This window comes from Thalassophryne amazonica, chromosome 12 (assembly GCF_902500255.1).
Source record: "Thalassophryne amazonica chromosome 12, fThaAma1.1, whole genome shotgun sequence".
In the NCBI taxonomy this organism is placed as follows: domain Eukaryota; kingdom Metazoa; phylum Chordata; class Actinopteri; order Batrachoidiformes; family Batrachoididae; genus Thalassophryne; species Thalassophryne amazonica.
In genome coordinates this window covers 102,157,281-102,180,790 of record NC_047114.1, presented here as the reverse complement: position 1 = coordinate 102,180,790, position 23,510 = coordinate 102,157,281, and the positions used below count along the sequence as shown (strand labels likewise).

General features: G+C 41.6%; 1 protein-coding gene across 1 annotated transcript; it reads right to left on the bottom strand.

The window, feature by feature from the left end:
• Window positions 1-209: 209 nt before the first annotated feature.
• On the bottom strand, window positions 210-9,981 carry ccr9a (chemokine (C-C motif) receptor 9a). The gene is made up of 3 exons (XM_034183822.1): window positions 9,944-9,981; window positions 9,441-9,519; window positions 210-2,211 (listed from the first exon to the last, which is right to left on the bottom strand). The coding sequence occupies exons 2-3, from the start codon at window positions 9,480-9,482 to the stop codon at window positions 1,150-1,152; spliced, it is 1,104 nt and encodes a 367-aa protein (XP_034039713.1). The 5' UTR covers window positions 9,483-9,519; window positions 9,944-9,981; the 3' UTR covers window positions 210-1,149.
• Between the last annotated feature and the right edge of the window lie 13,529 nt (window positions 9,982-23,510).

The following is a 23,510-nucleotide window of genomic DNA, read 5'->3' as shown; positions in this document are numbered from 1 at the left end:
GCAGATGAGTGTCACATGATCATATCCCAACCAAAACACACAGGTCCCCTAATTTGTCTCCGCCCTTTTTTAGGGACTCAGTTTTGCTCTGAGGTCACTATTTGAAACCAACAGAGCCACATCGTCTGCAAAAAACAGAAGCTGAAATTTAAATATCATCTTTGTGGAAAATTACTGTTTTGGCATAATAACACAAATGAATATTTTTTCATCAAAGCAGCTTTGTTTGCATTCATTTTCCATTCATAAACATGACATATTTACATTCACATTTTGCCTTTTGTATCACTGAAAATCAGTTTTTTAAAATTCCAATGCGTACATTCATTAAAGTACCATATTTTCTGAAGTACAGTCAGTTATTTTGTAGTAGTTTTGGAGGTTCTGTGAGTTCTGCTCCACAGGTTCTTTTTTTAACATTAATAACTTTATTTATTTTACGTTTATTTTAGAATTTTTCAGTAACAAGGGACTAAATAAAATACACTCCAATAATAAATGTACATGAGAACAACACACAAAAAACCTGAAATTACAGATGCAATAATCCAGAGAACAGATGCAATGTTTACTCTCGAAAATATGGCACATGAGCTTTTCTACAAAACTGATTCAGAACCTGTCTGATGAGTCATTTATGATCAGGACATGATAGAAAACTGACCCAGGATCTGCAGTATCTACAGTGGCAATGAAAAGGCCACATGCATGTTTTAAAAAGGATTACATCAAATCAAAAACAGTTTTTATACTCTTTCATGCCTCCATAAAGTAACGGATTGTTTAATTGCTCATCTTCATGAATATAAGTGCTGATTTATGATCAATTTGGATGTTTTGTTTTCACTCTGACATTAATGAGCAGACGTTTCAAAGCTTTGATGGTGTCATGAAAAAATAAAGACAAAGAGCAGCAGGCGTGTGCACTTTTGATAGGTGCAGGTGTGTTTTCATTTGATGATGCAATGCATTGTGGGACAGACGTCAGAACTGTTGTGCGTTAGGGTTCCACTTTGATCTTTGACTGCAGTGGGAGTGACAAAAGCGCAGCGTTGATTCACTCATCTGTCACCATCACAAACAAACCGCAGCAGCTGCAGCACAAACAGGAAGCTCACTTCCTGTTAACAGTCACGCCATTGGTGGCGGCTACAGTGACAGCGCCTGTGAGGTGTCTGTGTCCGACATCACTGATCTCACCCGGTGATGCTGACCTGCTTTACTGACCTCACCGCTGCAGCGGCACACCTGCAGCAGCCGCAGCAGGTCATGGCGGAAACGCACACCCACAAAGGCGTAGAGGAAGGGGTTGAGGCAGGCGTGCATGTAGGCCAGGCTCTTCAGCACCTGACCTGCTACATCAAAGTGTTTCAGCTCCTCGCACTTCCTTATGGTCACATAGGCGGCCTGGACCGCCTCCGTTACCAGGACACAGTTGTAGGGCAGCTGGGAGACTATGAAGACTGCCACTACCGCCAGGATGACACGCATGGCCTTGTGCTTCTGGAAGTTCCGGGTCTTGAGCAGCGTGGCGATGATGAAGCTGTAACAGAAGGCCATGATGATGAAGGGCAGGCAGAAGCCCACGCTGACCTGCAGCGACAGCACCATGATCTTGGTGCGGTTCCCCACATTTGGTGGAAACACCAACCTGCAGTACTCCCAGGAGTCCTCGTTCCCTTTGGGGGTGGAGAATATGAACTCGGGTGTGGCCAGCAGCACGGCGAGCAGCCAGACCAACAGACACACCTGTTGACTGCGGCGCTGCCGCTCCATCTTGGAGTTCTGCGCCTTGGTGGTTTGCACAATGACAATGTAGCGGTCGATGCTGATACAGGTGAGCAGCAGCATGCTGCTGAAGAGATTGACCTTGTAGAGCGCGGAGTTAATCTTGCAGAGGGCGATGCCAAATCTCCAACCGTAGGAAGCCTCGGCTGCCCACAGAGGCAAGGTGACCAGGAAGAGCAAGTCAGCCACTGCCAGGTTCAGCAGGTAGATGTCCGTCATGGTCTTGAGCCGCCGCTGGAAGTTAAGATAAATCCAAACCACCGCCAGGTTCCCCAAACCTCCGACCACAGTGATCATCCAGAAGAGCGGCGGCTCGTAGGAACCTCGGAAGTCACGCACTGAGGTCCGGTCGCACATCAGGTCATCTTCATTGCTGTAGTCGATGTAGTCAGTCGAGGGTGTGATGTTTTCGCCGTGTGGATCCTGACGGCAAAACAAAAACAGTACTCATTTGTTCTAAAGTACCGTCTAGATCACACATTGTCCATATAGCAGATACGTCCAACATAAACATGAAAGTTTTCCATGACAACATCAATCAATCAATCAATCAATTTTTTTATATAGCGCCAAATCACAACAAACAGTTGCCCCAAGGCGCTTTATATTGTAAGGCAAGGCCATACAATAATTATGTAAAACCCCAACGGTCAAAACGACCCCCCGTGAGCAAGCACCTGGCTACAGTGGGAAGGAAAAACTCCCTTTTAACAGGAAGAAACCTCCAGCAGAACCAGGCTCAGGGAGGGGCAGTCTTCTGCTGGGACTGGTTGGGGCTGAGGGAGAGAACCAGGAAAAAGACATGCTGTGGAGGGGAGCAGAGATCGATCACTAATGATTAAATGCAGAGTGGTGCATACAGAGCAAAAAGAAAAAGAAACAGTGCATCATGGGAACCCCCCAGCAGTCTACGTCTATAGCAGCATAACTAAGGGATGGTTCAGGGTCACCTGATCCAGCCCTAACTATAAGCTTTAGCAAAAAGGAAAGTTTTAAGCCTAATCTTAAAAGTAGAGAGGGTGTCTGTCTCCCTGATCTGAATTGGGAGCTGGTTCCACAGGAGAGGAGCCTGAAAGCTGAAGGCTCTGCCTCCCATTCTACTCTTACAAACCCTAGGAACTACAAGTAAGCCTGCAGTCTGAGAGCGAAGCGCTCTATTGGGGTAATATGGTACTACGAGGTCCCTAAGATAAGATGGGACCTGATTATTCAAAACCTTATAAGTAAGAAGAAGAATTTTAAATTCTATTCTAGAATTAACAGGAAGCCAATGAAGAGAGGCCAATATGGGTGAGATATGCTCTCTCCTTCTAGTCCCCGTCAGTACTCTAGCTGCAGCATTTTGAATTAACTGAAGGCTTTTTAGGGAACTTTTAGGACAACCTGATAATAATGAATTACAATAGTCCAGCCTAGAGGAAATAAATGCATGAATTAGTTTTTCAGCATCACTCTGAGACAAGACCTTTCTGATTTTAGAGATATTGCGTAAATGCAAAAAAGCAGTCCTACATATTTGTTTAATATGCACTTTGAATGACATATCCTGATCAAAAATGACTCCAAGATTTCTCACAGTATTACTAGAGGTCAGGGTAATGCCATCCAGAGTAAGGATCTGGTTAGACACCATGTTTCTAAGATTTGTGGGGCCAAGTACAATAACTTCAGTTTTATCTGAGTTTAAAAGCAGGAAATTAGAGGTCATCCATGTCTTTATGTCTGTAAGACAATCCTGCAGTTTAGCTAATTGGTGTGTGTCCTCTGGCTTCATGGATAGATAAAGCTGGGTATCATCTGCGTAACAATGAAAATTTAAGCAATACCGTCTAATAATACTGCCTAAGGGAAGCATGTATAAAGTGAATAAAATTGGTCCTAGCACAGAACCTTGTGGAACTCCATAATTAACTTTAGTCTGTGAAGAAGATTCCCCATTTACATGAACAAATTGTAATCTATTAGACAAATATGATTCAAACCACCGCAGCGCAGTGCCTTTAATACCTATGGCATGCTCTAATCTCTGTAATAAAATTTTATGGTCAACAGTATCAAAAGCAGCACTGAGATCTAACAGAACAAGCACAGAGATGAGTCCACTGTCCGAGGCCATAAGAAGATCATTTGTAACCTTCACTAATGCTGTTTCTGTACTATGATGAATTCTAAAACCTGACTGAAACTCTTCAAATAGACCATTCCTCTGCAGATGATCAGTTAGCTGTTTTACAACTACCCTTTCAAGAATTTTTGAGAGAAAAGGAAGGTTGGAGATTGGCCTATAATTAGCTAAGATAGCTGGGTCAAGTGATGGCTTTTTAAGTAATGGTTTAATTACTGCCACCTTAAAAGCCTGTGGTACATAGCCAACTAACAAAGATAGATTGATCATATTTAAGATCGAAGCATTAAATAATGGTAGGGCTTCCTTGAGCAGCCTGGTAGGAATGGGGTCTAATAAACATGTTGATGGTTTGGATGAAGTAACTAATGAGAATAACTCAGACAGAACAATCGGAGAGAAAGAGTCTAACCAAATACCGGCATCACTGAAAGCAGCCAAAGATAACGATACGTCTTTGGGATGGTTATGAGTAATTTTTTCTCTAATAGTTAAAATTTTGTTAGCAAAGAAAGTCATGAAGTCATTACTAGTTAAAGTTAATGGAATACTCAGCTCAATAGAGCTCTGACTCTTTGTCAGCCTGGCTACAGTGCTGAAAAGAAACCTGGGGTTGTTCTTATTTTCTTCAATTAGTGATGAGTAGAAAGATGTCCTAGCTTTACGAAGGGCTTTTTTATAGAGCAACAGACTCTTTTTCCAGGCTAAGTGAAGATCTTCTAAATTAGTGAGACGCCATTTCCTCTCCAACTTACGGGTTATCTGCTTTAAGCTACGAGTTTGTGAGTTATACCACGGAGTCAGACACTTCTGATTTAAAGCTCTCTTTTTCAGAGGAGCTACAGCATCCAAAGTTGTCTTCAATGAGGATGTAAAACTATTGACGAGATACTCTATCTCCCTTACAGAGTTTAGGTAGCTACTCTGCACTGTGTTGGTATATGGCATTAGAGAACATAAAGAAGGAATCATATCCTTAAACCTAGTTACAGCGCTTTCTGAAAGACTTCTAGTGTAATGAAACTTATTCCCCACTGCTGGGTAGTCCATCAGAGTAAATGTAAATGTTATTAAGAAATGATCAGACAGAAGGGAGTTATCAGGGAATACTGTTAAGTCTTCTATTTCCATACCATAAGTCAGAACAAGATCTAAGATATGATTAAAGTGGTGGGTGGACTCATTTACTTTTTGAGCAAAGCCAATAGAGTCTAATAATAGATTAAATGCAGTGTTGAGGCTGTCATTCTCAGCATCTGTGTGGATGTTAAAATCGCCCACTATAATTATCTTATCTGAGCTAAGCACTAAGTCAGACAAAAGGTCTGAAAATTCACAGAGAAACTCACAGTAACGACCAGGTGGACGATAGATAATAACAAATAAAACTGGTTTTTGGGACTTCCAATTTGGATGGACAAGACTAAGAGACAAGCTTTCAAATGAATTAAAGCTCTGTCTGGGTTTTGGATTAATTAATAAGCTGGAATGGAAGATTGCTGCTAATCCTCCACCCCGGCCCGTGCTACGAGCATTCTGACAGTTAGTGTGACTCGGGGGTGTTGACTCATTTAAACTAACATATTCATCCTGCTGTAACCAGGTTTCTGTTAGGCAGAATAAATCAATATGTTGATCAATTATTATATCATTTACCAACAGGGACTTAGAAGAGAGAGACCTAATGTTTAATAGACCACATTTAACTGTTTTAGTCTGTGGTGCAGTTGAAGGTGCTATATTATTTTTTCTTTTTGAATTTTTATGCTTAAATAGATTTTTGCTGGTTATTGGTAGTCTGGGAGCAGGCACCGTCTCTACGGGGATGGGGTAATGAGGGGATGGCAGGGGGAGAGAAGCTGCAGAGAGGTGTGTAAGACTACAACTCTGCTTCCTGGTCCCAACCCTGGATAGTCACGGTTTGGAGGATTTAAGAAAATTGGCCAGATTTCTAGAAATGAGAGCTGCTCCATCCAAAGTGGGATGGCTGCCGTCTCTCCTAACAAGACCAGGTTTTCCCCAGAAGCTTTGCCAATTATCTATGAAGCCCACCTCATTTTTTGGACACCACTCAGACAGCCAGCAATTCAAGGAGAACATGCGGCTAAACATGTCACTCCCGGTCTGATTGGGGAGGGGCCCAGAGAAAACTACAGAGTCCGACATTGTTTTTGCAAAGTTACACACCGATTCAATGTTAATTTTAGTGACCTCCGATTGGCGTAACCGGGTGTCATTACTGCCGACGTGAATTACAATCTTACCAAATTTACGCTTAGCCTTAGCCAGCAGTTTCAAATTTCCTTCAATGTCGCCTGCTCTGGCCCCCGGAAGACAATTGACTATGGTTGCTGGTGTCGCTAACTTCACATTTCTCAAAACAGAGTCGCCAATAACCAGAGTTTGATCCTCGGCGGGTGTATCGTCGAGTGGGGAAAAACGGTTAAAGATGTGAACGGGTTGGCGGTGTACACGGGGCTTCTGTTTAGGGCTACGCTTCCTCCTCACAGTCACCCAGTCGGCCTGCTTTCCCGGCTGCTCGGGATCTGCCAGGGGGGAACTAACGGCGGCTAAGCTACCTTGGTCCGCACCGACTACAGGGGCCTTGCTAGCTGTAGAATTTTCCACGGTGCGGAGCCGAGTCTCCAATTCGCCCAGCCTGGCCTCCAAGGCTACGAATAAGCTACACTTATTACAAGTACCATTACTGCTAAAGGAGGCCGAGGAATAACTAAACATTTCACACCCAGAGCAGAAAAGTGCGGGAGAGACAGGAGAAGCCGCCATGCTAAATCGGCTAAGAGCTAGTAGCTACGCTAAGCTAGCGGATTCCTAAAAACACGCAAAGCGAATAATGTGTAAATAATTTAGAGGTGATTCAGCAGAAGGAGTGCTTTAGTTAAGGCACGTAAAGATTACACTGGGAAACAAATCGTAATCTAGATAACTAGATCAATCTAACTGCGCAGATCAAACAGCTAACAGATACAGAAAAACACCGCTGTGCTCCGGAACAAGAAGTGATACAATACCGCAGTGAGAGCCAACCACCAGTAGAGGCAAGTAAAAAAGTAAAAAAAAAAAAAAAAAAAAAAAAAAAAAAAAAAAAAAAAAAAAATAAAAAGGTAAAAAAGTAAAAAAGTCTTGAAAAAGACTATTAGTTCAAAGTCCAAAGCAGCAGGTAGCAGTCTCTGTGTAAACAGTCCCAACAGAGAGCCCTATCTATCTATCCACAGTAGATAGACAAGAACATGGAAGAAAATGAAGAATGTTTTCAAATGACTTTGTGGGCTCGTGTCCCACAAGGAAGCTCAGCAGGGGCACTAAGTGTTGACATCAAAGTTTTCAGTGTGAAATTATGACATCATAATGGCTCTAATTTGATGATGTCATAGAAGCACTTGTCGTTGACATCATATCAAATACTGTGAGGGGTGATGGACAGGACAATAAGTCTGCAGTCAATGCATCTAACGTGTGGCTCGGGCCCCCGGAGCGGTTTGTAAGATTTCTTATTTTAGCCCAACTGTCATTTTCTAGTTGCTGCTTTTTTAATGGCTGGATTTTTGTTAATATTTTTCTTCTTCTTCTCCAGACGACTGATTGAAACATGACATTAATTTGTTTGAAGCGATGTTTGTTAGTTTCACACACTGCGACTACACAGATGTGGCAGGAGTGCGATACGTTCAAACTCAGCGATTGTCCTGCTCATGCTAACATTATGCTCAAAGTACCGCTGAAGCATGCTAACCATGCTAACAGGAAGCCAGCTGCTCTGGTGCTACATCCTGACGTCAAATAAAGCCAAAAAAACACATAAGCAGGTCTGACGTTTTAATGCCATCATTCATTTCAAAAAATATATATATATATATATATAAAACTAAAAAAAATCACGTCTATAAATATTCACAGTCTTTGCCGTGAAGCTCAAAATTTTTCTCAGGTGTCTCCTGTTTCCACTGATCATCCTCGAGATGTTTCTACACCTTAATTGGAGTCCACCTGGAGTAAATACAGTTGATTGGACATGATTTGTAAAGACACACACCTGTCTCCATATAAGGTCCCACAGTTGACAGTCAGAGCACAAACCAAGCATGAAGTCAAAGGAATTGTCTGTAGACCTCAGAGACAGGATTGTCTGGAGGCACAAATCTGGGGAAGGGGACAGAAACATTTCTGCTGCTTTGAAGGTCCCAATGAGCACAGTGGCCTCCACCATCTGTAAATGGAAGAAGTTCAGATCCACCAGGACTCTTCCTAGAGCTGGACGCCCGTCTAAACTGAGCAATCGAGGGAGAAGGACCTTAGTCAGGGAGGTGACCAAGAACCTGATGGTCACTCTGTCAGAGCTCCAGCATTCCTCTGTGGAGAGAGGAGAACCTTCCAGAAGGACAACCATCTCTGCAGCAATCCACCAATCAATCAATCAATCAATCAATCAATCAATCAATCAATCAATCAATCAGTTTTTTTATATAGCGCCAAATCACAACAAACAGTTGCCCCAAGGCGCTTAATCAGGCCTGTATGGTAGAGTGTCCAGACAGAAGCCACTCCTTAGTAAAAGGCACATGGCAGCCCACCTGGAGTTTGACAAAAGACACCTGAAGGACTTTCAGACCAGGAGAAACAAAATTCTCTGGTCTGATGAGACAAAGATTGAACTCTTTGGCGTCATGTTTGGAGGAAACCAGACACCATCCCTACAGTGAAGCATGGTGGTGGCAGCATCATGCTGTGGGGATGTTTTTCAGCAGCAGGAACTGGGAGACTAGTCAGGATTGAGGGAAAGATGAATGCAGAAATGTACAGAGACATCCTGGATGAAAATCTGCTCCAGAGCGCTCTGGACCTCAGACTGGGGCGACGGTTCATCTTTCAGCAAGACAATGACCCTAAGCACACAGAGATTTCAAAAGGAGTGTCTTCAGGACAACTCTGTGAATGTCCTTGAGTGTTCCAGCCAGAGCCCAGACCTGAATCTGACTGAACATCTCTGGAGAGATCTGAAAATGTCTGTGCACCGACGCTCCCCATCCAACCTGATGGAGCTTGAGAGGTGCTGCAGAGAGGAATGGACCAAACTGCCCAAAGATAGGTGCACCAAGCTTGTGGCATCATATTCAAGAAGACTTGAGGCTGGAATTGCTGCCAAAGGTGCATCAACAAAGTATTGAGCAAAGGCTGTGAATACTTATGGACATGTGATTTATTAATTTTTTAAATGTATTTATTTTTTTAATTTGCAAAAATATTTTTTTTTCATGTTGTCATTATGGGGTGTTGTGTGTAGAATTTTGAGGGGTAAAATGAATTTCATCCATTTGGGAATAAGGCTGTAAAATAACAAAATGTGGAAAAGTGAATTGCTTTTTGGATGCTCTGTATCTGCTCACACTATCACAGTACTGTGAAGTCACAAAACAGTTTTAAAAACACATTTTCCCCCACCAGATACCAGACAGAACAAATGACCATTTCAGTGATATTTGAATATTATGATGTCATCATTCAGTACCTCAAGGGGAAAGAGCGTTGTCATGGCAGCCATGGAGGCCATGTGATGTCAGAGCTTGTTCTATGTGGAGCACAGTGACCTTGAGAGGAAGAACAATGAACAAAATGCAGCATTTTTACAAAAACATCATAAATCGTTACATTACTGCAATACCATGAGTACTATTACAGAGTAAAAGTACTTTTGTGGACAGTCTCATTCATTCATCCATTTTATGAACATTAGACGGTTCTGTCTGTTTGGAGACTTTTTGTGGACAGATGGTCCATTGATGTCAAAATGTGGATTAAACTTTCAGTCAGCTCTGACGAAAAATATTTGCCTTATGACATCACAAGATGCAGAAACACAATGTTGAACCTTCTGATCCATGTGCTCCTCTCGTTCCACACTGAACTCTGCTTCCATTAAGATCCTTAAAGTTCTTCACTTCAGGACCGGGAACCTTATCACAGAGTTCTTTTGGTTTGAAAAAGAAGGAAAACAGGAGTGTAAAGACTTACGTGTGCGTCGCCTCGTGTCTGCAGTCTGATTACCGTTAAACCACAAGCTGTCAAAGCAGAACTTACAAAAGGGGGTGGAGCTTTGTGATGGCACTTTGTTCCAGCATTAAAAAACAACAAAGAACAAAACAAAAAAAGAAAAACAAAAATCATCAGTCCACAAAGTGAAAAATTGTTTTGTCATGAAAGTTTTCATTTTTGTCTTTTTTTTTTTTTTTTCACTGTTTTTCCACCAATATTACAACTGAACCTGAAGTTCATCCAAAAAAACAAAAAAACCTTTAAATTCAACATATTTAGCTGAAATTCACAGCATGTGTCTCTGCCACTGTGGGACGTATTTAGCTGAAATTTAAAGCATGCATGTTTACAAAAATGAACACATATTGGTCCCTGACCAGCCGACCGCTGGGAAGATGGCCAGATTGTCCCAGTCCATGTGTGATGCTCTCTGAGGCCGCCTCCTTCCTCAGGCAGGCCACACTGTGGAGCACAGCACAGGGCACAGTGATGTAACAGGCCCTCAAAGGGCTGACCCTTAAGTTGTGAAGACAATGAAAGTGTGCCCTGAGGAGGCTGGCGGTCATTTTGATCCTGGCCCTTGTCCTGGCATGGGCATGACTGTTGGCCCGTTACTAGTTACTACGAGTGTTACTACAGCTTTAAGGATGGCCCACAATGGCGCTCGACGCGCCGCGCTCCGAGCCGCCATCGAGAGGCAGAAAACACCACATCATTTCTAAACGGATGGCTGTGTGGAGCCGGGGCCGTCGTGTGTAATTTCTCTGGTTATCACAAGAGCTGGATATCAGCCATTTTCCGGCAGATTTCACTTTTAACAATAGATTTTGTCATGGAAAGCCGCGCGGAGGCTTCGCGCATCACGACCGATTCGCTGATGAAGCGAGACAAAGAACACCTCCGTTTCGGAATGTTAGAGGACAAGTTGGGACATGCCCAGCTCTCCACAATTTTCCTTTGTCTCGCTTCATCAGCGAATCGGTCGTGACGCGCGAAGCCTCCGCGCGGCTTTCCATGACAAAATCTCTTGTTAAAAGTGAAATCTGCCGGAAAATGGCTGATGTCCAGCTCTTGTGATAACCAGAGAAATTGCTCACGACGGTCCCGGCTCCACACAGCCATCCGTTTAGAAATGATGTGGTGGTTTCTGCCTCTCGATGGCGGCTCGGAGCGCGGCGCGCCGTGCGCCATTGTGGGCCGTCCTTAAAGCTGTAGTAACACTCCTTATTCTCTGTGAAGCCCATAAAATTTTCACCGAAAGCCAGATAAATTTTCCGAATGGTTTCCAGCTGCCTGTCTCTAACAGTTTCTAAAAAAATTCTAATGGAAAAAAAGGCCAAATCATTCCACCATTTCCTCACAATGAAACAATGACGAGAGGGGTGGAGCAGTGCTCACTCAAAGCCTGCCCACAGGCGAATGACGCAACCGACAGGCGTGGAAAAACTCACGCATGCGCACAAAGGTTCAAGCTTGGCTGACGTAAAAACATATGAATCAAATCCATATAGTTTTTGAAAAAAATAAAAAGGTACGATACTTTTCTAACAGACCTCGTAATTTGCTCCCAGGCTGTCCGGTGGATCTGACCTCACACCCCCCCACCCCAACAAACATGTCTGTGAAGGTGTTCAAGAAAAACTCCCTCAAGTTTGTTTTGTTGTTGTTTATTTTTTGTCTTCTTGTTTGTTTGTTTTTGTCCTGTTTGTTTGTTTGGTGTGTTTTTGTCCTCTTGTTTGGTTGTTTTTGTCCTCTTTTTTGGTTGTTTTTGTTCTTTTGTTTTGCTTGTTTTTGACATCTTTTTTTGGTTGTTTCTACCCTCTTGTTTGTTTTGGTTGCTTTTGTCCTCTTTTTTGGTTGTTTTTGTCCTTTTTTGTTTTGCTTGTTTTTGTCCTCTTTTTTGTTTTGTTTGTTGTCCTCTTGTTTGTTTGTTTTTATCCTTTTTAAATTTTGCTCATTTTTGTCCTGTTGTTTGTTTGGGTTATTTTTGCCTTTGTTTTGTTTTGGTGCCTTTTATTTGTGTTGCTTTTGACCTCTTGTTTGTTTTTGTCCTCTTTTTTTTTTACTTTTGCTTGTTTTTGTCCTTGTTTGTTTGTTTTTGCCCTTTTTAGTTTTTTTTTTATCCTGTTGTTTGTTTGTTTTTGTTCCCTTTTTTTGTTTCGCTGGTTTTTGTCTTTTTTGTTGTTGTTGTTGTTGTTTCTATCCTCTTTTGGTTGTTTTGTCCTCTTGTTTGTTTTGGTTGTTTTCGTCATTTTATTTGTTCTGTTTTTGACCTGTTGTTTGTTTTTGGCCCCTTTTTTTGTTTTGCTTGTTTTTGTTCTCATTTGCTTGTTTTTGTCCTCTTGTTTGTTTTTTCCCTTTTTTGTTTTCTTGTTTTTTGTCTTTTTTGGTTGTTTCTGTCCTCTTGTGTGTTTGTTTTGATGTCTTGTTTGTTTTGTTTTTGTCTTCTTGTCTGTTTTGCTTGTTTTTGTCCTCTTGTTTGTTTTTGGCCTCGTGTCTGTTTGTTTTTATCCTCTTTTTTGTTTTGCTTATTTTTTCCTTATTTGTTTGGTTTTTCCTTCTTTGTTTTTGCATGTTTTGTCCTCTTGTTTCTTTGTTTTATCCTCTTGTTTGTTTTGTTTTTGACCTGTTGTTTGTTTTTGTCTTCTTTTTGTTTGGTTGTTTTTGTCCTTTTTTAGTTTTGCTTGTTTTTGTCCTCTTGTGTGTTTGTTTTTGTCCCCTTTTTGTTTTGTTTGTTTTTGTCTTAGTTTTTTGGTTGTTTCTGTACTTTTTTAGTTGTTTTGTCCTCTTTTTTGTTTTGTTTGTTTTTGTCTTCTTATGTGGCTTTTTTGTCCTCTTGTTTGTTTTGTTTGTTTTTGTCCTCTTGTTTGTTTTGCTTGTTTTTGGCCTCTGGTTTGTTTTTGTCCTCTTTTTTGTTTTGTTTGTTTTTGTCTTATTTTTTGGTTGTTTCTATACTTTTTGCTTGTTTTTGTCCTTTTTGTTTTGTTTGTTTTGTCATCTTGTTTTGTTATTTTTGTCCTCTTGTTTTTTGTTTGTTTGTTTGTTTGACAAATCCTGTGTTTGTTTTGATTGTTTTTGGCCCTTTTTAGTTTTACTTGTTTTTGGCCTCTTGTTTGTTTTTGTCCTTTTTTTAGTTTTGCTTGTTTATGTCTTCTTGTTTGTTTTTGGCCTCTTTTTTGTTTTGTCCTCTTTTTTGTTTTGCTTGTGTTTGTCCTCTTGTTTGTTTGTTTTCTCCTTTTGTGCATTTATTTTTGTCCTTATTAGTTTTTTCCTTCATTAGTTTTGCATGTTTTTGTCCTTTGTTTTGCTTGTTTTTTTCCTCATTTGTTTGTTTTTTCCTCTTTATTTTTTGCTTGTTTTTGTCCCTTTTTGTTTTGTTTGTTTTTGTCATCTTGTTTGGTTATTTTTGTTCTCTTGTTTTTTTTTTTGTTTGTTTGTTTTTGTCCTGTGTTTTTGGCCCTTTTTAATTTGACTTGTTTGTGTCTTCTTGTTTGTTTTTGGTTCTCTTATTTGTTTGTTTTGTCCAGTTTTTTGTTTTGCTTGTGTTTGTCCTCTTGCTTGTTTGTTTTGTCCTCTTTTTTGTTTTGTTTGTTTTGGCCTCTTGTTTGTTTTCGTCCTTTTGTTTGTTTGTTTTTTCCCTCTTGTGCATTTGTTTTGTCCTCTTGTTTGGTTTGTTTTTGTCGTCTTTGCTTGTGTTTGTCCTCTTGTTTGTTTGTTTTCTCCTTTTGTGCATTTGTTTTTGTCCTTATTAGTTTTTTCCTTCATTAGTTTTGCATGTTTTTGTCCTTTGTTTTGCTTGTTTTTTTCCTCATTGGTTTGTTTTTTCCTTTTTATTTTTTTGCTTGTTTTTGTCTTTTTTTTTGTTTGTTTTTGTCATCTTGTTTGGTTATTTTTGTCCTCTTGTTTTTTGTTTGTTTTTGTCCTGTGTTTGTTTTGTTTGTTTTTGGCCCTTTTTTGTTTTGCTTGTTTTTGGCCTCTTTTTTGTTTTGTTTGTTGTCCTCTTGTTTGTTTGTTTTTATCCTTTTTAAATTTTGCTCATTTTTGTCCTGTTGTTTGTTTGGGTTATTTTTGCCTTTGTTTTGTTTTGGTGCCTTTTATTTGTGTTGCTTTTGACCTCTTGTTTGTTTTTGTCCTCTTTTTTTTTTAGTTTTGCTTGTTTTTGTCCTTGTTTGTTTGTTTTTGCCCTTTTTAGTTTTGTTTTTTTTATCCTGTTGTTTGTTTGTTTTTGTTCCCTTTTTTTGTTTTGCTGGTTTTTGTCTTTTTTTTTTTTTGGTTGTTTCTATCCTCTTTTGGTTGTTTTGTCCTCTTGTTTGTTTTGGTTGTTTTCGTCATTTTATTTGTTCTGTTTTTGACCTGTTTGTTTTTGGCCCCTTTTTTGTTTTGCTTGTTTTTGTTCTCATTTGCTTGTTTTTGTCCTCTTGTTTGTTTTTTCCCTTTTTTGTTTTCTTGTTTTTGTCTTTTTTGGTTGTTTCTGTCCTCTTGTGTGTTTGTTTTGATGTCTTGTTTGTTTTGTTTTTGTCTTCTTGTCTGTTTTGCTTGTTTTTGTCCTCTTGTTTGTTTTTGGCCTCGTGTCTGTTTGTTTTTATCCTCTTTTTTGTTTTGCTTATTTTTTCCTTATTTGTTTGGTTTTTCCTTCTTTGTTTTTGCATGTTTTGTCCTCTTGCTTCTTTGTTTTATCCTCTTGTTTGTTTTGTTTTTGACCTGTGTCTTCTTGTTTGTTTTTGGTTCTCTTATTTGTTTGTTTTGTCCAGTTTTTTGTTTTGCTTGTGTTTGTCCTCTTGCTTGTTTGTTTTGTCCTCTTTTTTGTTTTGTTTGTTTTGGCCTCTTGTTTGTTTTCGTCCTTTTGTTTGTTTGTTTTTTCCCTCTTGTGCATTTGTTTTGTCCTCTTGTTTGGTTTGTTTTTGTCCTCTTGTTTGTTTGTTTTCTCCTTTTGTGCATTTGTTTTTGTCCTTATTAGTTTTTTCCTTCATTAGTTTTGCATGTTTTTGTCCTTTGTTTTGCTTGTTTTTTTCCTCATTGGTTTGTTTTTTCCTTTTTATTTTTTTGCTTGTTTTTGTCTTTTTTTTTGTTTTGTTTGTTTTTGTCATCTTGTTTGGTTATTTTTGTCCTCTTGTTTTTTGTTTGTTTTTGCCCTGTGTTTGTTTTGTTTGTTTTTGGCCCTTTTTAGTTTTGCTTGTTTTTGGCCTCTTGTTTGTTTTTGTCCTATTTTTAGTTTGACATGTTTGTGTCTTCTTGTTTGTTTTTGGCCTCTTGTTTGTTTGTTTTGTCCAGTTTTTTGTTTTGCTTGTCTTTGTCCTCTTGCTTGTTTGTTTTGTCCTCTTTTTTGTTTGTTTTGGCCTCTTGTTTGTTTTGCTTGTTTTCATCCTTTTGTTTGTTTGTTTTCCCCTCTTGTGCATTTGTTTTGTCCTCTTGTTTGGTTTGTTTTTGTCCTCTTTTTTGGCTGTTTTTGTCCCCTGACAGGTTTTTAGGTAAATCTGGTCTGCGGTTTGTGTGGGTGTCGCTCACGTCACCTGTGTGCGTATGTGAGGTGGTTGCCATGGTGATGAGGTAGTACTCCAGCTGTAATACTGTGGCTGTGGTTTGGCTACAGACTGAACAAAAGTTCTCTGTTTATCTGATTCACTTCGATTCCTCCTTCTTGTGCATGCTCACATGCACAGGAAACAATTTTAACTGTAACTGTCTTCTACTTTTTAATTTCAAAGACAAAACAAATGTAATGCTGTAAATTCAGTACAAATAAAAATGAACTCTGTTATTTCTGATATTATCGATCGAGTCTCTGTGTTGACACTCTGCAGTGTCATGTGACTTCCTGTGGCCACAAACACGCGCTGTGACAGTCACAGAAGTCACATGAGGACCTTTGTGTTTACAGCTTCTCACACAGCGCTGTGACATCAGCATCACCTCAGTGCATGATGGGAAAAATGACTTCTAATTGATTGAAGTGCTGATTGGCTCTCAGTTGGTTGAATAGACCAAAAACACTGCAAAGGTCCAAAAACACCAAAACACTGAACCATGGAAATTAAAATCCATTTATTTATTTGTTTGTTTATTAACATATTGCAGGTGTTATTTAATTACATTTAATATATATATATATTTCAGCCCATATTGATGTCTGTTATCTTATTAGTCTACAAAAATGATCACATTAAATGTTCTTTGTAGAGCAGGAAGCTCTGTGGAACGGGAGTTGGACCACAAACCTATAGACCTGTCCTTGGACCAGACGTTTGATATACATTATCTCCGTCCACCCAGCTGTAAATGGGGACCAGCTATGGTTGGGGGCGTGACTTGTGGTGGACTGGCATCTGTCCCATCTACAAGGACGTATATATATATATATATATATATATATATATATATATATATATATATATATATATATATATATATATATATATATATATATATATATATACAGTGAAGAAAATAAGTATTTGAACACCCTGCAGTTTTGCAAGTTCTCCCACTTAGAAATCATGGAGGGGTCTGACATTTTCATCTTAGGTGCATGTCCACTGTGAGAGACATAATCTAAAAAAAAAAAAATCCTTAAATCACAATGTATGATTTTTTTAATAATTTATTTGTATGTTACTGCTGCAAATAAGTATTTGATCACCTACCAACCAGCAAGAATTCTGTCTCTCACAGACCTGTTAATTTTTCTTTAAGAAGCCCTCTTATTCTGCACTCTTTACCTGTATTAATTGCACCTGTTAGAACTTGTTACCTGTATAAAAGACACCTGTTCACACACTCAATCAATCACACTCCAACCTGTCCACCATAGCCAAGACCAAAGAGCTGTCTAAGGACACCAGGAACAAAACTGTAGACCTGCACAAGGCTGGGATGGACTACAGGACAACAGGAAAGCAGCTTGGTAGGAGACAACAACTGTTCTGATTATTTATTAGAAAGTGGAAGAAACACAAGATGACTGTCAATCTCCCTCAGTCTGGGATTCCATACAAGATCTCACTTTGTGGGGTAAGGATGATTCTGAGAAAGCTCAGAACTACACAGGAGGACCTGGTCAATGACCTGAAGAGAGCTGGGACCACAGTCACAAAGATTACATTAGTAACACATGATGCTGTCATGGTTTAAGATCCTGCAGGCCAGCAAGGTCCCCCTGCTCAAGCCAGCACATGTCCAGGCCCATTTGAAGTTCACCAGTGACCATCTGGATGATCCAGAGGAGGCATGGGAGAAGGTCATGTGGTCAGATGAGACCAGAATAGAGCTTTTTGGAATCAACTCCACTTACCATGTTTAGAGGATGAGAACAACCTCAAGAAAACCATCCCAACCATGAAGCATGGGGGTGGAAACATCATACTCTGGGGGTGCTCTTCTGTAAAGGGGACAGGATGACTGCACCGTATTGAAGGGAGGATGGATGGGGTCATGTATTGAGAGATTTTGGCAAACAACCTCCTTCCCTCAGTAAGAGCATTGAAGATGGGTCATGGCTGGGTCTTAAGCATGACAATGACCCCAAACACACAGCCAGGGCAACTAAGGAGGGGCTCCGTAAGAAGCATTTCAAGGTCCTGGAGTGGCCTGGCCAGTCTCCAGACCTGAACTCAATAGAAAATCTTTGGAGGGAGCTGAAACTCCAAACCTGAAAGATCTAGAGAAGATCTGTATGGAGGAGTGGACCAAAATCCCTGCTGCAGTGTCAAACTTAGTCAAGAACTACAGGAAACATCTGACCTCTGAAATTGCAAACAAAGGCAACTGTACCAAATATTAACATTGATTTTCACAGGTGTACAAATACTTATTTGCAGCAGTAACATACGTGGTGTGTCCATAAAGTAACAGTCCTTTTTATTTTTTAAAAAAACTATATGGATTTGATTAATATGTTTTTACGTCAGACATGCTTGAACCCTCGTGTGCATGCGTGAGTTTTTCCACTCCTGTCGGTGACGTCATTCGCCTGTGAGCACGCCTTGTGGAAGGAGTGGTCCCGCCCCCTCGTCAGATTTTCATTGTCTGGAAATGGCGGAATGAAAAGGACTTTTTTTCCATCAGAATTTTTTCAGAAGCTGTTAGAGACTGGCACCTGGAAACCATTCGAAAAAGTTATCTGGCTTTTGGTGAAAATTTTACGGGCTTCACAGAGAATAAGGACTTTAACTACAGCTTTAAGGACCCCTTTAAGGACGGTCGGTGCGCCGCGCTCCGAGCTGCGACGTCGCGGCACAAACCACTGGATCATTTCTAAGCTGATGGCTCTGTGGATATGAGACCGTCGTGTGCTCTTTCTCTGGTTATCACAAGAGCTGGACATCAGCCATTTTCTGGCAGATTTCACTTTTAACAAGAGAATTTGTCATGGAAAGCCGCGCGGAGGCTTCACGCGTCACGACCGATTCGCTGATGAAGCGAGACAAAGGAACACATCTGTTTCGGAGTGTTAGAGGACAAGTTTGGACATGTCTAGCTCTCCACAAGTTCTCTTATACTCACTCGACTGGTATACACTGAAAGCCGAGATAGACATGTCCAAACTTGTCCTCTAACACTCCGAAACGGAGGTGTTCCTTTGTCTCGCTTCATCAGTGAATCGGTCATGACGCGCGAAGCCTCCGCGCGGCTTTCCATGACAAAATCTCTTGTTAAAAGTGAAATCTGCCGGAAAATGGCTGATGTCCAGCTCTTGTGATAACCAGAGAAAGAGCACATGATGGTCTCGTATCCACAGAGCCATCAGCTTAGAAATGATCCAGTGGTTTGTGCCACGACGTCGCAGCTCGGAGTGCGGTGCACCGACCGTCCTTAAAGGGGTCCTTAAAGCTGTAGTTAAAGTCCTTATTCTCTGTGAAGCCCGTAAAATTTTCACCAAAAGCCAGATAACTTTTTCGAATGGTTTCCAGGTGCCAGTCTCGAACAGCTTCTGACAAAATTCTGATGGAAAAAAAAGTGTTATGTGTCGGACGCAGCTCGGAGAACCGACCAGCGTTTGAAGGACCCAGTATGAAATAAGCAGAGCACGGTACAAAGGCTAACTGAATTTAATACATAACAGTGAAGTGATACAAAACAAGAAAAGAATGTGCGGTCTGGCGTGGTGGTGATACGGTGCGCTCCCAGCAGCGCTAACGGTCCGGAGCCAGAAGCCGTTCGGACCCAAGGACCCCGCCGACACCCCCCAGGTGGCCGCAACAAACCGAGTCTGTGAAAGAAGGAACCATTATGTGAGTCCACACTCTACACACAGAGAGACCACTCAAAGGTGTACATAAACAGCAAACACTTCCTGGCTTAATTACTAATCAGCTTCCCAACCTGCAGGCATGGAACATCCAGTTCACAAAACTCCACTGCAGTGGAAGCCGATACATGACTAACGTACAGCTCAATATAATAAGGTGTGAGGGACACCACATTTACTGACTGTATAAACGTTAGTCACAAAATCTAACGTACCTCAGGAAGTGTGCTGACGAGCGTGAGACCTCACCCCCTCCTCTTTCACAGACCGTGCATCAAACCCTGGACGTTCTCTGCATCCACTGATGATGAGATGGCTCCCGAGACGACGATCTCACCCGTCTGGTCACAAGGTCGAGTCTCTGGCAAATACACACTGTATACTCCAGTCTTAAATGCCACCATGTTCCAATCCATATAGATGCACCACAGCTGTGAGTCCTGACGAGCCGCAGGTGATCAGGGTGAGGTCCTGATAACCTCAGCAACACAGCCACTCAGTCCCAAATGCAAGCCACCTGGAAGGAAAAACAAAAGACAGAAACAAAAAGGCACCCAGGCCCCCCAGCCATACAACAAAAAGTCCTTTTCATTCCGCCATTTCCAGACAATGAAAATCTGACGAGGGGGTGGTACCACTCCTTCCACAAGGCGTGCTCAGAGGCGAATGACGTCACTGACAGGCATGGAAAACCGCACGCATGCGCACGAGGGTTCAAGCATGTCTGACGTAAAAACATATGAATGAAATCCATATAGTTTTTTTAAAAAATAAAAAGGACCGTTACTTTATGGACACACCACGTACAAATAAATTATTAAATAATCATACATTGTGATTTCTGGATTTTTGTTTTTTTTAGATTACGTCTCTCACAGTGGACATTCAAAGGATTCAAAGGATTCAAAAGAATTTTATTGTCATATGCACAAAAGAACATGTTCCCTGCACAATGAAATGTGTCTACTGCATTTAACCCATCCTAATTGCCAATTAGGAGCAGAAGTCGCCATTAGGCGCCCGGGGACCAGCTCCAGATGTACATTCCTGCCTTGGTCAACAGCAGGGCTGAGCAAACCAAGACCGACCCACAACAAACGACACACACATAACACACAACACACATAGGCCGGCCCGGTACATAAACACATATAAAAAGCACACATGAGGGAAGAAAGAGAAAAAACCCTCATAGCCGCTGCGTTACACAGCAGCAATGAGGAAAAAAAACCCATCAGCACAGAAAAACAATAATCACACAGACAAACAAAGACGCAGGACGACAACTGAGATTTGAAGGTCCAGTTTATCAGAACACTCCGAAGGGCAGCCTATTAGGCGCCGTCAACGACCTTGTCCGACAATCCTGGAAGGGGGAGGGGCACAGCCCTGAGCAGTCCACTGTCCACAGTCAACGTCAGAGCTGGAGAAGCTGAGGGGAGGGGGATGACCAGGGAGCGAGGCTTAAGTGTTGATCTTCTTGAGGAGGTTTTTTATTACAGCGGCCTTGAAGTGCAGCTATGTTTGGGGAAGCCAAATGAATATCCAGATTAGCAGACGCCTGAAAGATTCCACAGTTCTGAGAACAGAGTGGCTCTCAATACATCTGAATGTAGGATGTGGTCTTTACTGACGGTCAAAGCGGGTTTCCAGAGCTGCAATCTTGCCTGAGATGTTTTCCAGCGTGCAGTTAACACCCGCTGACTGCGCAGCCACTGCCTTCCCAATCAAATCAATCATGTAGGGCAGCCTGGATGGCCCAATTAATGCTGCCTCCACTTTCTTAATTTTCTGGTAAACCAGCGCCATGCCCGCTCCACACAGCAGAAAGCCGGTCACCACCAAGCCAAATATATACACATCTTTGACGTCCTCCACAGAAAGCGTGTAAAGGCACATGACCTGCCATCTCCTCCACGAGTCCATCACGTAACCCATCACATGCGTCCCGGCAGGACAGGTCGGGTCCTCCGCCCCCGAATGTCTTGTGGAAAAAATAGTGTCAATTGCGTTCAGAGACCACTTTAATAGATCCATTTTTGTCGTTTTCCAGAAGAGCAAAGCTGCAGCCTCACAGACAACACGCCACAGAAGCAGGAAAGATAAGGAGGGAGGGAGAAGAGAAAAATGTGCCCGTCTCGGCCGAGTACTAGCTGGCAAAAAAAACAAAACAAAAAAAAACATGCACCTAAGATGAAAATTTCAGACCCCTCCATGATTTCTAAGTGGGAGAACTTGCAAAATGCAGGGTGTTCAAATACTTATTTTCTTCACTGTATATATATATATATATATATATATATATATATATATATATATATATATATATATATACATACATGCTGTAACTTCATATATCAGCTTCTGTGAGGACTGCTGCATTCCATCATAAATCACTGTGAGGTATGACAACGACAAACCCTGGTTCAGTCCTAAACTCAGACAGGAGGCTTTTATGAGTGGGGACAAGGTCAAGTTTAAAGAGTCAAAGTACAGGTTTGAGACGGGAAGCTGAGCGGCTGTACTCTGAGAACAAACCAAACCTCCCCCACTCTGCCACAGACCCTCGTTTAGCAAATCAATTGAACAAGTTTTGCTGCTGATTTGAAAGACAATGGGACAGTCTTACTACCATTCCCAGTGACAACCATCAGCTCCAACCCACCAGCACCTCCTCCCCGAACTTTATTCCACTCATGAGAGGGATGTCAACAGGCTCTTCAAGAGGCAGGACCCACGCAAAGCAGGCGGACCTGACTCTGTCTCCACATACATGTTGAAGAATTGTGCAGACTGCAGCGTATCATCCACACAGCACAGCATAGAAGGTGATCGACTGCAGTCTGCCATCCCTACAGGACCTTTACACCTCCAGGGCCCTGAGACGAGCAGGGAAGATAGTGGTTGATCTCTATCACCCAGGACACAAAGTTTTTGCCTCCCTCCCCTCTGGCAGAAGATTGAGGTCCATCAGGACTAAAACCTCAAGACACAAAAATGGCTTCTTTCCATCCACAGCTGGACATATAAATAATGCCACAGACACCCATTTACCCTGCTCCCCCACTTCCACAAGTAGTAGTAGTAGTAGTAGTAGTAGTAGTAGCAGCAGCAGCAGTAGTTCCAGTTATTGTAGTAGTGGTAGTAGTAGTAGTAGCAGTAGCACTTGTAGTAGCAAATGGTAAATGGACTGCATTTATATAGCGCTTTTCCATCTACATCAGATGCTCAAAGTGGTAGAGAAGCTTGAATCTTCGACTGGACTGGGTTGCTTGATGCGAGGACATTTCGCTTCAAATCGCAGAAGCTTTCTCATCTAAAATTCTTGCTCTGGTAGTCTGACTTCTGTCTTGACGCTTTTAGAGAAGAACAAACAGAAGCCACAAAAGCTGGAATTTTAAACCTAACCAGACCCCTCCTACCGAGAGGCAGACTGCTATAGGCTAGTGACTAAACAAATGCCCTAATTAGCACCTATTATCCTCTAGTAGCACCCTCCTAATGGCAGGGTAGCTGTCCATCCTAACGATGGGACTGATGGCTCTCCTGACAGCTCTCCTGATGATGTGAATGACTCATTACCATGAACAAAAGACTGAAACTGCTTTGATCTGAGTACCCCATTGTAAACAGGGGACAAAGCGTGTCTCAGACCTCCTCCCCGGTTAAGGCTGGGTTTCAACTGTTTCACATACAATGCCTCCTTGACCCCTCTCTCAAACCATTTCTTTTCTCTGGCTAAGATTTTAACTTCCTTGTCCTCAAACGTGTGGTTAGTGTCTTTAAGGTGGAGATGAACTGCAGACTGAGGTCCACCGGTGCGCTCTCTGTGGTGCTGGTAGTGTTTGTTACAGTTACACTGCATTGCTCTGTTTGTAACTAGGGATCCTGTCCTTAGGGTGAACTAATTTCTGTCTCAAGGTGTTAACCGGTTTAAAGTAAACTGGGATTTTGTGCTGTCTGAAGATCCACTGTAGTTTTTCCCCTACTCCTGCTAAATAAGTTTCAGTCTTTTGTTCATGGTAATGAGTCATTCACGTCATCAGGAGAAGCATCAGTCCCATCGTTAGGAGGGTCAGCTACCCTGTCATTAGGAGGGTGCTAACTAGAGCACAATAGGTGCTAATTAAAGCATTTGTTTAGTCACTAGCCTAAACCACCTTGACAACTGAGAGCCTTCACAGAAACATGCTCAAAGTGCTTTACAATAATGCCCCACATACACCTTGATGTCAGGGTGCTGCCATACAAGGTACTCACTACACACAAGTAGCAACTAGGGGATTAAAGACCTTGCCCAAG